The following is an 18,827-nucleotide window of genomic DNA, read 5'->3' as shown; positions in this document are numbered from 1 at the left end:
CAAGAGACAGAGAGAGAGAGAGAGAGAGAGAGAGATTAGAGAAAGAGAAACAGAGAGAGAGAGAGAAGAGAGATAGAGACAGAGAAAAGAGAGATGGAGACAGAGACAGAGAAAAGAGAGAGATGGAGACAGAGAAATAATAATTTGTAGAACAGCCCTGTATGCCAAATAGAATCAAATGCTTTTTGGAAGTCGATAAAGCAAGCGTATATTTTGGTATTATTTTGGTGGACATGTTTATCTATTAGGGTGTGTAGGGTGTAAATATGATCAATCGTGTGATGTTTTGGTCTAAATCCAATTTGGCTTTTACTCAAGCCATTGTTCTTAAACTTCTTGCGAATGCTACCGTAAAGCAAAGAATGCGATTATCTGAGGACGGCGCCCAGCTCACAAATGCATAACAAATCATTTTCAACCAGGGAGTTGTGACGCGAAAGTCAGAAATAGCGATATGAAAAATGCCTTACCTTTGAAGACCTTGTTCTGTTGGCACTCCAAAATGTCCCAGTTACATTACAAATGGTCCTTTTGTTCGATAAACTCTTTCTTTATATCCATAAAAACTCCTGCCATATCAGTTCTGTTATACTCACCGACATTATTTTAACAGTTTTAGAAACTTTAGAGTGTTTTCCTTCCAAATTGACCAATTGTATGCATATCCTAGCTTCTGGGCCTGAGAAGCAAGCAGTTTACTTTGGGAACGCTTTTCATCCGGAAGTCAAAATACCGCCCCCTATCCCAAAGAAGTTAAGGAAGTTTAGAACTCTTACATTTATAATAATACAGAAAACCTTCCCGAGGTTACTGTTCACACAAATGCCTCTGTAATTGTTAGTCAAATTTGTCTCCGTTCTTAAAGATTGAGGTCATGAGTCCTTGATTCCAGATGTCAGGGAAATAACCTACACTAAGGATCAAATTAAACAGTTTTAATTTAGCCAATTGAAATTTTGCGCTAGTAAATTTGAGCATCTCATTTAGGATGCCATCAAGTCCGCATGCTTTTTTAATTTGAGGGCCTGAAGTTTCTTATAGAGCTCCTGGTCAGTAATAGTTTAGTTTCTTATAGAGCTCCTGGTCAGTAATAGTTTAGTTTCTTATAGAGCTCCTGGTCTGTAATAGTTTAGTTTCTTATAGAGCTCCTGGTCAGTAATAGTTTAGTTTCTTATGGAGCTCCTGGTCAGTAATAGTTTAGTTTCTTATAGAGCTCCTGGTCAGTAATAGTTTAGTTTCTTATAGAGGTCCTGGTCAGTAATAGTTTAGTGTCTTATAGAGCTCCTGGTCAGTAATAGTTTAGTTTCTTATAGAGCTCCTGGTCTGTAATAGTTTAGTTTCTTATAGAGCTCCTGGTCAGTAATAGTTTAGTTTCTTATAGAGCTCCTGGTCAGTAATAGTTTAGTTTCTTATAGAGCTCCTGGTCAGTAATAGTTTAGATTCTTATAGAGCTCCTGGTCAGTAATAGTTTAGTTTCTTATAGAGCTCCTGGTCAGTAATAGTTTAGTTTCTTATAGAGCTCCTGGTCAGTAATAGTTTAGTGTCTTATAGAGCTCCTGGTCAGTAATAGTTTAGTTTCTTATAGAGCTCCTGGTCAGTAATAGTTTAGTGTCTTATAGAGCTCCTGGTCAGTAATAGTTTAGTGTCTTATAGAGCTCCTGGTCTGTAATAGTTTAGTTTCTTATAGAGCTCCTGGTCAGTAATAGTTTAGTGTCTTATAGAGCTCCTGGTCAGTAATAGTTTAGTTTCTTATAGAGCTCCTGGTCAGTAATTGGGGAGTCCAATGGACTTTGATTGTCCTTTATAGCGTTTTCTAATCCATTCAACTTCTCCTGAATTTGTCGTTGCTCTGCGTTTGTGTCAATTTGAACGGTGTTGAACGGTGTTTTAAAATGGGTTATCAATATGTCACCATTTTACTTCGCTAATTATCTCTTGTTTGGATTATTTATTTTTGTTCTCCAATTTTGCCAGAAGTTGTTTGTGTTTATGGACTCATCAATTGGTGTCAGCTGCTTGCTGTTGTACTGTGCTTTTTTGTTTCTGAGTTTTAAAGTCTCACAGTAACGGAGGCATAATTCACCATTATTTGGGTCTCTGTGTCTTTTGGTTGGATAGTGTTCTAATTTCTATGCCCTCTCTCTCTCAGTCTGTCTCTCTCTTTCTCTCCCTCTCTCTGTCTCGCTCTCTTACATGTCTGTCTCCCCGTTCAGTTCGTTCCCATAAGCAGCATGACAAACTAGGTTACGTTCTCTCTCAACGAAGAGTGAAATGGAAAGAATGGAAAAATAGTAGGCGTGGTGTGTCAGCAGTGTGTTGTTCTGGTTGTGATGACTGGAATGGAGCTGTGTGTGTGTGTGTGTGTGTTGTGTAAAGGTGTTGGCTTAAGCTTTACTAGCTGGAGTTAAATGTGTGTGTGAGTATACGTGCGTGTGTATATGTGTGCATGTGTGTGTATATGTGTGTGTATGTGTGTGTGTGTATATGTGTGTGTATACGTGCGTGTGTGTGTATATGTGTGTGTATGTGTGTGTGTGTGTGTGTGTGTGTGTGTGTGTGTGTGAGTATGCGTGCGTGTGTGTGTATATGTGTGTGTATGTGTGTGTGTGTGTGTGTGTGTGTGTGTGTATATATGTGTGTATACGTGCGTGTGTGTGTATATGTGTGTGTATGTGTGTGTGTGTGTGTGTGTGTGTGTGTGTGTGTGAGTATGCGTGCGTGTGTGTGTATATGTGTGTGTATGTGTGTGTGTGTGTGTGTGTGTGTGTGTGTGTGTGTGTGTGTGTGTGTGTGTGTGAGTATACGTGCGTGTGTGTGTGTATGTGTGTGTATATGTGTGTGTATGTGTGTGTGTGTGTGTGTGTGTGTGTGTGTGTGTGTGTGTGAGTATACGTGTGTTAGTATACGCAATATTGCATGTGTGTTTGTGTGTGTGAAAATGTGTGTGTGAGTACATGTGTGTGTATGTATGATAGAAGAATACTCACGTCACCATACGGGAACACTGCGTGCCCCAGGAGCAGGGGTGGTAGTCAGGCTTCACGTAGGTCTCCACTCCATCCTCCACCACACAGCTCACTGTCTTCTTCACTACATACGCACACCAGTTTCTACAGGGAGGGAGAGAAACAGAGAGGGTCAGTCATATACATTCACACACCAGTTTCTACAGGGAGGGAGATGGAGAGGGAGGTTTGAGGGTCAGTCATATAGAGTTGAAGTCGGAAGTTTACATACACTTAGGTTGGAGTCATTAAAACTCATTTTCAACCACTCCACAAATGTCTTGTTAAACTATAGTTTTGGCAAGTCGGTTAGGACATCTACTTTGTGCATGACACAAGTAATCTTTCCCCAAAAAATTTAGAGACAGATTATTTCACTTAATTCACTGTATCACAATTCCCGTGGATCAGAAGTTTACATACACTAAGTTGACTTTGCCTTTAAACAGCTTGGAAAATTCCCAAAAATGATTTCATGGCGTTAGAAGCTTCTGAAGGGCTAATTGACATCATTTGAGTCAATTGGAGGTGTACCTGTGGATGTATTTCAAGGCCTACCTACAAACTCAGTTCCTCTTTGCTTGACATCTTTGGAAAATCGAAAGAAATCAGCAAAAGATTGTAGACCTCCACAAGTCTGGTTCATCCTTGGGAGCAATTTCCAAACACCTGAAGGTACCACATTCATCTGCACAAACAATAGCATGCAAGTATAAACACCATGGGACCACGCAGCCGTCACACCGCTCAGGAAGGAGACGCGTTCTGTCTCCTAGAGATGAACGTACTTTGGTGCGAAAAGTGCAAATCAATCCCAGAACAACAGCAAAGGACCTTGTGAAGATGCTGGAGGAAACAGGTCCAAAAGTATCTATATACCCACAGTAAAACGAGTCCTATATCGACATAACCTGAAAGGCCGCTGAGCAAGAATGAAGCCACTGCTCCAAAACCACCATAAAAAAGCCATGTGCTCTGGTCTGATGAAACAAAAATAGAACTGTTTGGCCATAATGACCATCGTTATGTTTGGAGGAAAAAGGGGGAAGTTTGCAAGCCGAAAAACACCATCCTATCCGTGAAGCACAGGGGTGTCAGAATCATGTTGTTGGGATGCTTTGCTGCAGGAGGGACTGGTGCACTTCACAAAAAGATGGCTTCATGAGGTAGGAAAATTATGTGGATATATTGAAGCAAAATCTCAAGACATCAGTCAGGAAGTTAAAGCTTAGACACAAATGGGTCTTCCAAATAGACAATGACCCCAAGCATACTTCCAAAGTTGTGGCAAAATGGCTTAAGGACAACAAACTCAAGGTATTGGAGTGGCCATCACAAAGCCCTGACCTCAATCCTGTAGAAAATTTGTGGGCAGAACTGAAAAAGCGTGTGCGAGCAAGGAGGCCTACAAACCTGACTCAGTTCCACCAGCTCTGTCAGGAGGAATGGGCCAAAATTCACCCAACTTATTGTAGGAAGCTTGTGGAAGGCAACCCGAAACGTTTGACCCAAGATAAACAATTTAAAGGCAATGCTATCAATTACTAATTGAGTGTATGTAAACTTCTGACCCACTGGGAATGTGATGAAAGAAATAAAAGCTGAAATGAATCCTTCTCTCTACAATTATTATGACATTTCACATTCTTAAAATAAAGTGGTGATCCTAACTGACCTAAAATAGGCAGTTTTTACGAGGCTTGAATGTCAGGAAATGTGAAAAACTGAATTTAAATGTATTTGGCTCAGGTGTATGTAAACTTCCGAGTTCAACTGTACATTCATATGCTCAGAGGTCAGATATTGCATACAAATCAATAATTTAAATGCAAGTTTGGGATGAGAAATTAAGAGAGAGATTGGGTGTAAAACTTCAGTTATGACTGCAGGATGAGTCATGTTCATGGCATTGTCATAGGTAGGAATACATGGAAAGGCAAATACAGTATTGCACTCTAATATTTGACCAGGATATCAAGTACTGGTTCCTCTCACAACAAAAGAGAGCTAACATCTCCTGTCATAACTAACGTAGGGGTTGCAGCTCTGTGCAGAGGGGGACATATTGCACTGCAGTAGAAAACCACTGTATCCCAAAATGCACTACTTTCCATAGCAGCCCCAGGGCTGGTTATGGCATTGCAAAAAACTGGGTGCAACAGAGAAATGAGCTGTGTAGTCAGTTTGCTGCAGTCACTGTCCCCTGCAGAGTGAACCAACTCAGGTGTCACACTGGGCGCTCAGACACATGCATCTAGCAGAGCTTCACACTGATAGAACACTGGGATGGAAGAATGGGATGGAAGAACGGGATGGAACACCGGGATGGAACACCTGGATGGAAGGCCTGGATGGAACGCCGGGATGGAACATGAGGAGAGTAGACTGTGATGGAACACTGAGATGGAACACTGGGATGGAACACCGGGATGGAACACCGGAATGGAACACCAGGATGGAACATGAGGATAGTAGACTGGGATGGAACACTGGGATGGAACACCGGGACGGAACACCGGGACGGAACAATGCCAGAGAACACAACAAGAGGAACACACTAGGATCTGTTCTGAACCAAACAAAAATGCTCAGACATTCAATGGGGAGACTGAGCCCATTGTAACCACCTCTTTCCATATCTTTATATAAACAATAGAACACTAGAAGACACTGGGACACTAGAAGACACTGGGACACAAGAAGACACTGGGACACTATAACACACTGGGACACCAGAAGACACTGGGACACTATAAAACACTGGGACACTATAACACACTGGGACACTAGAAGACACTGGGACACTGGGACACTAGAAGACACTGGGACACTATAACACACTGGGACACTAGAAGACACTGGGACACTAGAAGACACTGGGACACAAGAAGACACTGGGACACTATAACACACTGGGACACCAGAAGACACTGGGACACTATAAAACACTGGGACACTATAACACACTGGGACACTAGAAGACACTGGGACACTGGGACACTAGAAGACACTGGGACACTATAACACACTGGGACACTAGAAGACACTGGGACACTAGAAGACACTGGGACACTAGAACACACTGGGACACTAGAAGACACTGGGACACTAGAAGACACTGGGACAATAGAAGACACTGAGACAATAGAAGACACTGGGACACTAGAAGACACTGGGACACTAGAAGACACTGGGACACTATAACACACTGGGACACCAGAAGACACTGGGACACTATAACACACTGGGACACTAGAAGACACTGGGACACTGGGACACTAGAAGACACTGGGACACTATAAAACACTGGGACACTATAACACACTGGGACACTAGAAGACACTGGGACACTAGAAGACACTGGGACACTATAACACACTGGGACACTAGAAGACACTGGGACACTAGAAGACACTGGGACACTAGAAGACACTGGGACAATAGAAGACACTGAGACAATAGAAGACACTGGGACACTAGAAGACACTGGGACACTAGAACACACTGGGACACTAGAAGACACTGGGACACTAGAAGACACTGGGACACTAGAAGACACTGGACACTAGAAGACACTGGGACACTAGAACACCAGACCAATCTCAGGAAGCCAACATCACACCATTAACTCCCTCCTGGCAAATACAGCATCTCAGGTTTCACCCCTGTTTGGGGGGGAGAAGAAGAGAGAAAGGGATAGAATAGGAGAGGATAGGAGATAGGAGAGGATAGGAGAGGAGAATAGGATGGGAAAGGAGGAGAGTAGAGGAGTGGAGGAGAGGGGATGAGAGGAGAGAACAGGAGAGGAGAGGATAGGAGAGGAGGATCAGCTGTCTGTGGCTGACCTGACACTGTAGCCCTCCATCAGAATATAGGCTGTGGTCTGTATGCCACTGAGGCTTTACATTCTGGATTCATCATCCACTTTTCAAAAGTCTTGGCTTGAAGCCACAGTGATGCATGCAATACATTTGTCAGCATACCAAACTAACCAGGCCAGGTCTATACTGTATTCCTCCAAGCCTGAAGCTTGAGCTCACTGCTTTCTAGTACCAGTGAGAAGTCCTGTTTCTCCCCACATCTGACCTGTGTCCTGTGTTTGAACGGATAAGCAGCTGCACAGAGACACAGAGGGTTGGAACCAGGCCTAACCATCCGGCATGGCTCTTGATGGACTTTTTCTGCAAGCAGCAGCATTCTTCCATGCTGTTCTTATGGGTTCCGGGACAAAAGGGTTTGGAGTGTAACAAGCCTTATTTTAAAATGATAAACACTTGGCAATGATGTAATATCCTCCCAAAAACCATCCCTCTATCTCTATCTTTCTGTCTTTTTTCCCTGCTTGTCTTTCTCTGCACCACGGCATGCTCTCTCTCAGACCACTGAATGCGTACTGTGTGGCAGAGTATGCTTGACTCAGTGTCACAACAATCGGTGTTAATCATCTTGTGAAACTCATCTTGCGAAACTGCCCCAGTGGTGGCAGCCATCTTGGCTCTAACAACAACAACCCTTTCTAATGTCAAAACAATAGCATGATAAACTGTGTCTTTCTTTAATTGACCAACTTTGGCATCGTGCAGATTCATTAACAGATTCCCAAACACATTCCCAGACTGTGCTTTGTGTCTCTGTGTGAGCAACATGTCTATTGCTCAGTCCAAAACAACCCCACGTCTCAACTCCTCCTGTGTCTGTAGATCTGATAGAGTGGGAAAGATGTGAGCTACATGATGTAGGTTCCACATGGTTTTTTTCGAAGAACTTAGTCAAGCTTCCACCATATTTCTTACAAATATGACCTTTGTTCAGTTATACTAAGTACTAATCTACTCATCAAAAAAAGCATAGGGATTGGTTTTCAGACTGGGGTTAGACCTGTGTGTGGTCTGCTCCGTGTGGTCTGCTCCGTGTGGTCTGATCCGTGTGGTCTGCAGTGGCCAAGCTCTGATTTCAAATGCCCCTCATTTCCTATCTGTATGACCCAGAACCGCAGAGGCACTATGATCGCTTTGTCCCCACCTCGCTTGCAGCCTCAAGGCCAGGGCTGCAGCCTTACATCAGCAATGACCTTTGACCCATTTCCCAGAATTGTGGACTCAAGTCACATGACTTGGACCCCAATCTGATTCCAGTCACACATTTTATGGCTTGAGACTCGACTTGAGAGAAAATAGATAACTTGATTTGAACTTGCAGCCTCAAATCTCGGGATTCGACTTTGACTTGAGACTGATGACTTGAATTTATTTGGACAGGTTTGGTAATCTTTCGTCACTCATTTTGTTTCACAGAGTCGACGCAGATTTTTCTACAGGAGGACAGAGACTGTAGCCGCAGCATCGTCCCTTGTAAAAAGAAAAAAAATGCATAAGATTGTCTAGTGAAATGCACACTCGGCACTCTGATTGGACAAGCAAACTGTCAATCAACACAGGTCGGGTGAGCTAGAGAACAGATTGCTGATTTGCTGTACAGCTATAGGATCGGGTGCAACACATATGTCAAATTGTAGGAAGAGAGGTTCGCCATAATAAATAAATGTTTGGTGATCAAGAATATTAATTGTTTTCTTTGCAAATTCACCAGAAATGGGGCAAGAATTACTATCATAGGCCTACTGGTATTTAACAACTGGAGTGCTTTTTTTCTCTCTTGTTGAAGCGTTTGCTGTTGGTTTCACACGTTTAAATGCATAGGCCCCATGCTGTAAATGTACCTTCTATCTAATACGACAATAATCGACAGCGATTTTCACCATTCCATCCCCGTACCGTTAATTGCAACACCTAGACATTTCTGTTACATGTCTGATAAGACTACAATACACTTTCAATTAGCCAAACTATTTATTACCCTGCTCTGAGTGAGCACAGCGTTTATAGAACATTCACAAGACTCATGAGGTAGAAGTTGTGTTTTTTTAATTAAAAGTTGTTGTTTTTTTTTTACCCGGGTTATGGTCGAGGTTCCATGTGTCTGTGTCCTATGTCTCGGTCATTTTTTGTTGTGCATAATAGGAGCGTGTAAAGCCTCAGTGGAGCATGGAATTAAGACCATGTGGCCTGTGCGCGTAACGCTTTGTAGTCAGAACACTGAATAAGAGAAAATGATTGTTCCATGCATGCATGCTGTTGAAATAGTCTGATTAAGACAAATGTATCAATGTAACAATGGATTTGGAAATTGCCTTCTACATTGTAGAACCAATTTATTGGTTGTAAATGCCAATTGAGTAATTGTATGGTCCCGAGGGCCAAGTGCTTATATTATCTAGACCTATCAGTTTGAGCTCCTGTTCCATTTGGTTTCTCTACGTGTGTCCATTCAGATAGGACCGGTTGAGCCTGATACACAGGCTATTTCTATTGGGCTGTTACCCAATGTATATTTGGTCAATCTACATGTAGAGATTTTTACTTGAGAGTCGACTTGACATGCTCTTAGAATGCACGACATGGAATTGTGTCTTGGACCCATTCTACGTGAGACTCAGACCTTGTGACTTGGACCCATTCTACGTGAGACTCAGACCTTGTGACTTGGACCCATTCTACGTGAGACTCAGACCTTGTGACTTGGACCCATTCTACGTGAGACTCAGACCTTGTGACTTGGACCCATTCTACATGAGACTCAGACCTTGTGACTTGGACCCATTCTACGTGAGACTCAGACCTTGTGTCTTGGACCCATTCTACGTGAGACTCAGACCTTGTGACTTGGACCCATTCTACGTGAGACTCAGACCTTGTGTCTTGGACCCATTCAACATGAGACTCAGACCTTGTGTCTTGGACCCATTCTACATGAGACTCAGACCTTGTGACTTGAATAATAGTGGTCCCACCTCTGCTATTTCCCCACAGCTGCAGACCATACATCTGGCACAGACCGTGGAGTCCTATGCCAGAGCTATGTCACGTTCCTATGACACACACACACACACACATGTGCACACATATGCCTTTTGAGCAAGAATGGAAGCACATATGCAACTAAATAAAAAATCTATCAAAAAGTATTTGTCATGTGCGCCGAATACAACAAGTGTAGACCTTACCGTGAAATGCTGAATACAACAAGTGTAGACCTCAACGTGAAATGCCGAATACAACAAGTGTAGACCTTACCGTGAAATGCTGAATACAACAAGTGTAGACCTTACCGTGAAATGCTGAATACAACAAGTGTAGACCTTACCGTGAAATGCCGAATACAACAAGTGTAGACCTCACCGTGAAATGCTGAATACAACAAGTGTAGACCTCACTGTGAAATGCTGAATACAACAAGTGTAGACCTCACCGGGAAATGCTGAATACAACAAGTGTAGACCTCACCGGGAAATGCTGAATACAACAAGTGTAGACCTCACCGGGAAATGCTGAATACAACAAGTGTAGACCTCACCGTGAAATGCTGAATACAACAAGTGTAGTAGACCTCACCGTGAAATGCTGAATACAACAAGTGTAGACCTCACCGTGAAATGCTGAATACAACAAGTGTAGTAGACCTCACCGTGAAATGCTGAATACAACAAGTGTAGACCTCACCGTGAAATGCTGAATACAACAAGTGTAGACCTCACCGTGAAATGCTGAATACAACAACTGTAGACCTCACCGTGAAATGCTGAATACAACAAGTGTAGACCTCACCGTGAAATGCTGAATACAACAAGTGTAGTAGACCTCACCGTGAAATGCTGAATACAACAAGTGTAGACCTCACCGTGAAATGCTGAATACAACAAGTGTAGACCTTACCGTGAAATGCCGAATACAACAAGGGTAGACCTCACCGTGAAATGCTGACTTACAAGCCCTTAGTCAACAACGCAGTTCAAGAAATAGAGTTAAGAAAATATTTACCAAATAAATTAAAGTGAAGAAAAAAATAATAATTGAAAAGAAACACAAGAAAATGACATAAGAATAACGAGATTGTATACAGGTGGTACCGGTACCGAGTCAATGTGCGGGGGTTAGTCGAGGTCATTTGTAAAGTGGCTATTCATAGATAATCAAATGCAAATAGTCTGGGTGGCCATTTGATTAATTGTTCAGCAGTCTTATGGCTTGGAGGCAGAAGCTGTTAAGGGGCCTTTTGGTCCGAGACTTGGCGGTGCCGTACCGCATGCCGTGTGGTAGCAGAGAGAACAGTCTATGACTTGGGTGACTGGAACCGTTGACAATTTTTTGGGCCTTCATCTGACACCACCTATCATATACAGTTGAAGTCGGAAGTTTACATACACCTTAGCCAACTACATTTAAACTCAGTTTTTCACAATTCCTGACATTTAAAAATTCCCTATTTTAGGTCAGTTAGGATCACCACTTTATTTTAAGAATGTGAAATGTCAGAATAATAGTAGAGAGAATGATTTATTTCAGCTTTTATTTCCAGTGGGTCAGAAGTGTGCATACACTCAATTAGTATTTGGTAGCATTGACTTTAAATTGTTTAACTTGGGTCAAACGTTTCGGGTTGCCTTCCACAAGCTTCCCACAAAAATTTGAGTGAATTTTGGCCCATTCCTCTTGACAGAGCTGGTGTAACTGAATCAGGTATGTATGCCTCCTTGCTCACACACACACTTTTTAAGTTCTGTCCACAAATTTTCTATAGGATTGAAGTCAGGGCTTTGTGATGGCCACTCCAATACCTTGACTTTGTTGTCCTTAAGCCATTTTGCCACAACTTTGGAAGTATGCTTGGGGTCATTGTCCATTTGGAAGACCCATTTGCGACCAAGCTTTAACTTCCTGACTGATGTCTTGAGATGTTGCTTCAATATATCCACATAATAGTTATTCCTCGTGATGCCATCTATTTTGAGAAGTGCACCAGCCCCTCCTGCAGCAAAGCGCGCCCACAACATGATGCTGCCACCCCCATGCTTCACGGTTGGGATGGTGTTCGTCAGCTTGCAATTCTCCCCCTTTTTCCTCCAAACATAATGATGGTCATTATGGCCAAACAGTTCTATTTTTGTTTCATCAGACCAGAGGACATTTCTCCAAAAAGTATGATGTTTGTACCCATGTGCAGTTGTTGTCTGTCTTTTATATGGTGGTTTTGTAGCAGTGGCTTCTTCCTTGCTGAGCGTTCTTTCAGGTTATGTCGATATAGGACTCGTTTTACTGTGGATACATAGACTTGGTACCTGTTTCCTCAAGCATCTTCACAAGGTCCTTTGCTGTTGTCCTGGGATTGATTTTCACTTTTTTGCACCAAAGTACATTCATCTCTAGGAGACAGACTGTGTCTGCTTCCTGAGCAGTATGACGGCTGCACGGTCCCATGGTGTTTGTACTTGCGTACTATTGTTTGTACAGATGAACGTGGTACCTTCAGGCGTTTGGAAATTGCTCCCAAGGATGAACCAGACGTTTTGTCTGAGGTCTTGGCTGATTTCTTTTGATTTTCCCATGATGTCAAGCAAAGAGGCACTGAGTTTGTAGGTAGGCCTTGAAATACATCCACAGGTACACCTCCAATTGCCTCAAATTATGTCAATTAGCCTATCAGAAGCTTCTAAAGCCATGACATACTTTTCTGGAATTTTCAAGCTCTTTAAAGGCACAGTCAACGTAGTGTTTGTAAATTTCTGACCCACTGGAATTGTGATACAGTGAATTATAAGTTAAATAATCTGTCTGTAAACAATTGTTGGAATAAGTACTTGTGTCAAAACTACAATTTGTTAACAAGAAATTTGTGGAGTGGTTGAAAAACAAGTTTTAATGACTCCAACCTAAGTGTATGTAATCTTCTGACTTCAACTGTAGGTCCTGGATGGCAGGAAGCTTGGCCTTGTACTGAGCCGTACGCACTACCCTCTGTAGCGCCTTACGGTCAGATCCTGAGCAGTTGCCATACCAGGCGGTGATGCAACAGGTCCGGATACTCTTGATGGTGCAGCTGTAGAACTTTTTGAGGATCTGGGGACACATGCCTCATCTTTTCAGTCTCTTGAGGGGGAAAAGGTGTTGTCATGTCCTCTTCACAACTGTCTTGGTGTGTTAGGACCATGCTAGTTTGTTGGTGGTGTGGATACCAAGGAACTTGAAACTCTCAATCCGCTCCACTTAAGCCCCGTCAATGTTAATGGGGGCCTGTTCGGCCCTCCTTTTCCTATAGTCCACAATCAGCTCCTTAGTCTTGCTTACATTGAGGGAGAGGTCATTGTCCTGGCACCACACTGCCAGGTCTCTGACCTCCTCCCTATAGGTTGTCTGTTTTTGGTGATCAGGCCTACCACTGTTGTGTCGTCAGCAAACTTAATGATGGTGTTGGAGTCGTGCTTGGCCACGCAGTCATAGTTGAACAGGGAGATCAGGAGGGGACTAAGCACACACACCTGAGGGGCCTCATTGTTGAAGAACAGTGTGGCAGATGCAGGCAGACAGACACACACACACACACACACACATACACATACACACACACACACAAAAACACACTCTCAGGTACAGTGGTAGCTTATCCATTAGGACATTAGGATTTCATCAGATGATTTTGGACCTTTGTGAGCATTAATATGAACGCCCGGGTCTTCTGGGACTGCTCTATCAGGTACTGAACAGATGGCTTAACAGCAGTAGCAAATTGCAATGAACTTGTGAATAAATAATTGTGACTGTCAATGGAAGCCTGTGGCCTGAACTGGACATCTACAACCATCAACATTTGAAGGACTGAGGGATCCACCATCTATAACCTTCTCCTAGATCTGGTAGGACAAACAATCATGGCTCTGTGGCTGTGCCCAATTCGCATCACAGTTTTAGCTTCTCCTGTGTAAGATCCTTGCTAGTGGGACAAGCTAGTGGGACGCGCTAGCTAGCTACCAGTAGTTAACTAGCTTGCATGCCAATTTCAACTGTAACTACATGTACATTTCCCATGAATAAAAATTGTGTGACTTGCGACAGCTCTTTGAAAGTATGTTTGAGGTAGTGGAAGAAGATTAAAAACATTTACTTAAGTGAAGTGGTGAAATATAGTCAACAGTAAATATATTTTAATATCTGATCTGATTACTTTGATAGACTATATACCTTATTACTTTGGACTGTGAGGAAGTTAGATCACATATTTAAACAACATTAACGTTTGATCAGTATGAGATATTTTTGTTCCGATATCCGATTTGAATAACAGAAAAGTAGACGATGTTAGGAAAGTTGTACAATAAAAAGTTAGAGAACATGTTATCGACGCGGTTACTTAAACAGCTGTAACATTTGATCGGTACCAGATGATGATGTTCTGATTTTTTATTTTGAACAGCAGAGGAAGATTGCATATGTTGTACCTTTCTGTAAATTGTTGGGAAAGCGGTCAAAGTAGCTGATTTGTGTCAAAAAAGTGCATTGTTTAGAGTGAATAGAATAGAATGTTGTGAGTGAGGATGTCACAATGGGATCTTGAGAATGCTGAGGAAATCCCTTGAAAGTGGATGAAGGACAAAAAATAAGAGCCAAAAGCTTAATACACTGAATAAAAATATAAACATGTTGGTTCCATGAGCTGAAATAAAAGATCCCAAACATTTTCCATATGCACAAAAAGCTTATTTCTCTCAAATGCTGTGCACAAATTTGTTTACATTCCAGTTAGTGAGCATTTCTCCTTTGACAATATAATCCATTGACCTGGTAGGTGTGGCATATCAAGAAGCTGATTAAACATAATGATCATTACACAGGTGCACCTTGTGCTGGGGACCTTAAAAGGGCACTCTTACACATGCAGTTTTGTCACACAACACAATGCCACAGATGTCTGAAGTTGTGAGGGAGAGTACAGTTGGCATGCTGACTGCACCAGAGCTGTTGCCAGAGAAATTAATGTTAATTTCTCTACCATACTGTAAACTGCATCCAATGTTTTTTTGAGAATTTGGCAGTACGTCCAACCAGTCTCACAAACGCAGACCATATGTAATTACGCCAGCCCAGGACCATCACATCCGGCTTCACATGTTCGGGAAGCTCTGGATTGACGTGTAAGACAGCATGTTCTAGTTCCCGCCAATATCCAGCAACTTTGCACATCTTTTGAAGAGGAGTGGGACAACATTCCACAGGAAACATTCAACATCCTGATCAACTCTACGCGAAGTAGATGTGTCGCGCTTCATGAGGCAAATGGTGGTCACACCAGATTCTGACTGGTTTTCTGATCCACCCCTCTATCTTTTTTTAAAGGTATCTGTAAACAACAAGATTCATTTCTGTTTTCCCAGTCATGTGAAATCCATAGATTAGGGCCTGTCATGACGTTGGCCTTTGGCGTAGGTTAATGACAGTCATAAATACCTCTTTCCCCCCTTTCCTCTCTCTACCCTACTGATGTTACATTTGCAAAACCCTTGGTTATCATAGAGATTCTGGGAACATCAGAAGGTGGGGGGAAATGAACTATGTTCTGGTAATCCGACCAATTGAACATATGCGGTGGTACTTAATGAATATGATGTCAGTTCGGTGGTCATCTGAGACATTCTCATCAATGATCAGATGACATAAACTCTACAGTGGAAAGTCTACACATCAGAGTTATTGGATTCACATGGAATTGTTGTTCAATTTAAATGTTTGAATATTAAATTATTCGTGATGGGATGAAATGTGATTTTAGCCTCTAAAATGTGAGATTTGGGTTTTCATAAGATAGGGCTCTGCTCAATCAGTGGCCCGCCCCTGTGAAGGGACTTGGGCTATAAAACTTTTCAAACACGCCATCCTCTCCCTTCCTATATAAGCCCTTGATGACAATATAACCTCCTGTTCCGAGGACGTGAGGACGACTGTCCGATGTCAGAATGGTTCAGATAATAACTACAGAACGAAGCCAACATCAGCATGAGCTTTGGTTGCGAATGGTATGAACTTTGAACTCATATTCACTACAGAAGTGATACCTCCTAGTTGTTTAGTTAGCAACAGCCGCTGCAAACGAGGGTTAGGAAGGAACAGACAGAGTATGCCGTCTACCACACAACGACGTTACTACAACGTATTCAATTTACCAGCAGAGACATTCTTCAAAGGACAAAGGACTAGGTTGGGCAACACGGCCTTCCATCTACCACCAACCTACCGAAGCGCAACTCAGAGTAAATATTTATTGCATTTTCCTTTTCCAAATGGGCGGTAATTTAGAATGCATAAGATACTGTATTTACGATAGCACAGATTTGCCCTTTGTTCCTCAGTCTTCCCGCTCTTTCACTCAAACCCAGCCCCTTTTCTTTTGTGTAACAAGCTGTCATATCGTTTTCCTTTATGATGTAATTTGTAATCAAGTTATGATTTAATTATGTGTATATGTGTATGTGTATATTATGTGTATGTGTAATTCTGTGTGATTAGTTAGGTATTTAGTAAATAAATTATTAAACCCAATTTTGTATTGCTGGTTCATCTTGTTAGCCAGGGTTCGTGCAGATAACCAAGAATTTACAACTTTCAGATGAGACTGGATTAAGATGACGATTAATATTGACTGCTATTGATGTAAAATATTACTAGGTCTTTAAGAGTTTATTCGGAAGATAACAGATCTATAAATATTATTTTGTGGTGCCCGACTCTCTAGTTAATTACATTTGCATGATTAGCTCAATCAGGTAATATTAATTACGGAGAAATTATTTTATAGAATAGCATGTCATATCACTTAATCCGGCATAGCCAAAGACATGACAGGCCTAATGAATTTATTTCAATTGACCGATGTCCTTGTGTTTATATTTTCATTCAGTGTAGTTTAAAATGTATAAAATATATCAAAAAGTTGTATGGAAGCACACTATTCCCGACCAGCCACTGACACGGCCTGCAACGAAAACATGCGGTCTCTCCTTCACTGCAGCCGAGGTGAGTAAGACATTTAAACGTGTTAACCCTCGCAAGGCTGCAGGCCCAGACGGCATCCCCAGCCGCGCCCTCAGAGCATGCGCAGACCAGCTGGCCGGTGTGTTTACGGACATATTCAATCAATCCCTATACCAGTCTGCTGTTCCCACATGCTTCAAGAGGGCCACCATTGTTCCTGTTCCCAAGAAAGCTAAGGTAACTGAGCTAAACGACTACCGCCCCGTAGCACTCACATCCGTCATCATGAAGTGCTTTGAGAGACTAGTCAAGGACCATATCACCTCCACCCTACCTGACACCCTAGACCCACTCCAATTTGCTTACCGCCCAAATAGGTCCACAGACGATGCAATCTCAACCACACTGCACACTGCCCTAACCCATCTGGACAAGAGGAATACCTATGTGAGAATGCTGTTCATCGACTACAGCTCGGCATTCAACACCATAGTACCCTCCAAGCTCGTCATCAAGCTCGAGACCCTGGGTCTCGACCCCGCCCTGTGCAACTGGGTACTGGACTTCCTGACGGGCCGCCCCCAGGTGGTGAGGGTAGGCAACAACATCTCCTCCCCGCTGATCCTCAACACTGGGGCCCCACAAGGGTGAGTTCTGAGCCCTCTCCTGTACTCCCTGTTCACCCACGACTGCGTGGCCACGCACGCCTCCAACTCAATCATCAAGTTTGCGGACGACACAACAGTGGTAGGCTTGATTACCAACAACGATGAGACGGCCTACAGGGAGGAGGTGAGGGCCCTCGGAGTGTGGTGTCAGGAAAATAACCTCACACTCAACGTCAACAAAACTAAGGAGATGATTGTGGACTTCAGGAAACAGCAGAGGGAACACCCCCCTATCCACATCGATGGAACAGTAGTGGAGAGGGTAGCAAGTTTTAAGTTCCTCGGCATACACATCACAGACAAACTGAATTGGTCCACTCACACAGACAGCATCGTGAAGAAGGCGCAGCAGCGCCTCTTCAACGTCAGGAGGCTGAAGAAATTCAGCTTGTCACCAAAAGCACTCACAAACTTCTACAGATGCACAATCGAGAGCATCCTGGCGGGCTGTATCACCGCCTGGTATGGCAACTGCACCGCCCTCAACCGTAAGGCTCTCCAGAGGGTAGTGAGGTCTGCACAACGCATCACCGGGGGCAAACTACCTGCCCTCCAGGACACCTACACCACCCGATGTCACAGGAAGGCCATAAAGATCATCAAGGACATCAACCACCCGAGCCACTGCCTGTTCACCCCGCTATCATCCAGAAGGCGAGGTCAGTACAGGTGCATCAAAGCTGGGACCGAGAGACTGAAAAATAGCTTCTATCTCAAGGCCATCAGACTGTTAAACAGCCACCACTAACACTGAGTGGCTGCTGCCAACACACTGACACTGACTCAACTCCAGCCACTTTAATAATGGGAATTGATGGGAAATGATGTAAATATATCACTAGCCACTTTAAACAATGCTACCTTATATAAATGTTACTTACCCTACATTATTCATCTCATATGCATACGTATATACTGTACTCTATATCATCGACGGTATCCTTATGTAATACATGTATCACTAGCCACTTTATACTATACTATGCCACTTTGTTTACATACTCATCTCATTTGTACATACTGTACCCGATACCATCTACTGTATCTTGCCTATGCTGCTCTGTACCATCACTCATTCATATATCCTTATGTACATATTCTTTATCCCCTTACACTGTGTACAAGACAGTAGTTTTGGAATTGTTAGTTAGATTACTTGTTATTACTGCATCGTCGGAACTAGAAGCACAAGCATTTCGCTACACTAGCATTAACATCTGCTAACCATGTGTATGTGACAAATAAAATTTGATTTGATTTGATTTGATTTGTCTACACGTTTAAAGGTTTGAAAGGTG

General features: G+C 42.8%; 1 protein-coding gene across 2 annotated transcripts in view; it reads right to left on the bottom strand.

Annotated features, from left to right (window-relative positions):
* LOC110505904 (EMILIN-1-A) overlaps positions 1-18,827 on the bottom strand; it is an 81,734-nt gene that overhangs the window by 16,729 nt on the left and 46,178 nt on the right. For both annotated transcript variants that reach the window (XM_021585376.3, XM_036963053.2), the window contains exon 2: positions 2,988-3,110. In XM_021585376.3, the coding sequence (XP_021441051.3) occupies positions 2,988-3,110 (123 nt within the window). The remainder of the gene's footprint in view (positions 1-2,987; positions 3,111-18,827) is intronic.

Source organism: Oncorhynchus mykiss, chromosome 25 (genome assembly GCF_057628025.1).
Source record: "Oncorhynchus mykiss isolate SJ-2025 chromosome 25, ASM5762802v1, whole genome shotgun sequence".
Classification (NCBI taxonomy): Eukaryota; Metazoa; Chordata; class Actinopteri; order Salmoniformes; family Salmonidae; genus Oncorhynchus; species Oncorhynchus mykiss.
The sequence above is the reverse complement of the archived record's forward strand: the minus strand, read 5'-3'. Positions and strand labels throughout refer to the sequence as shown.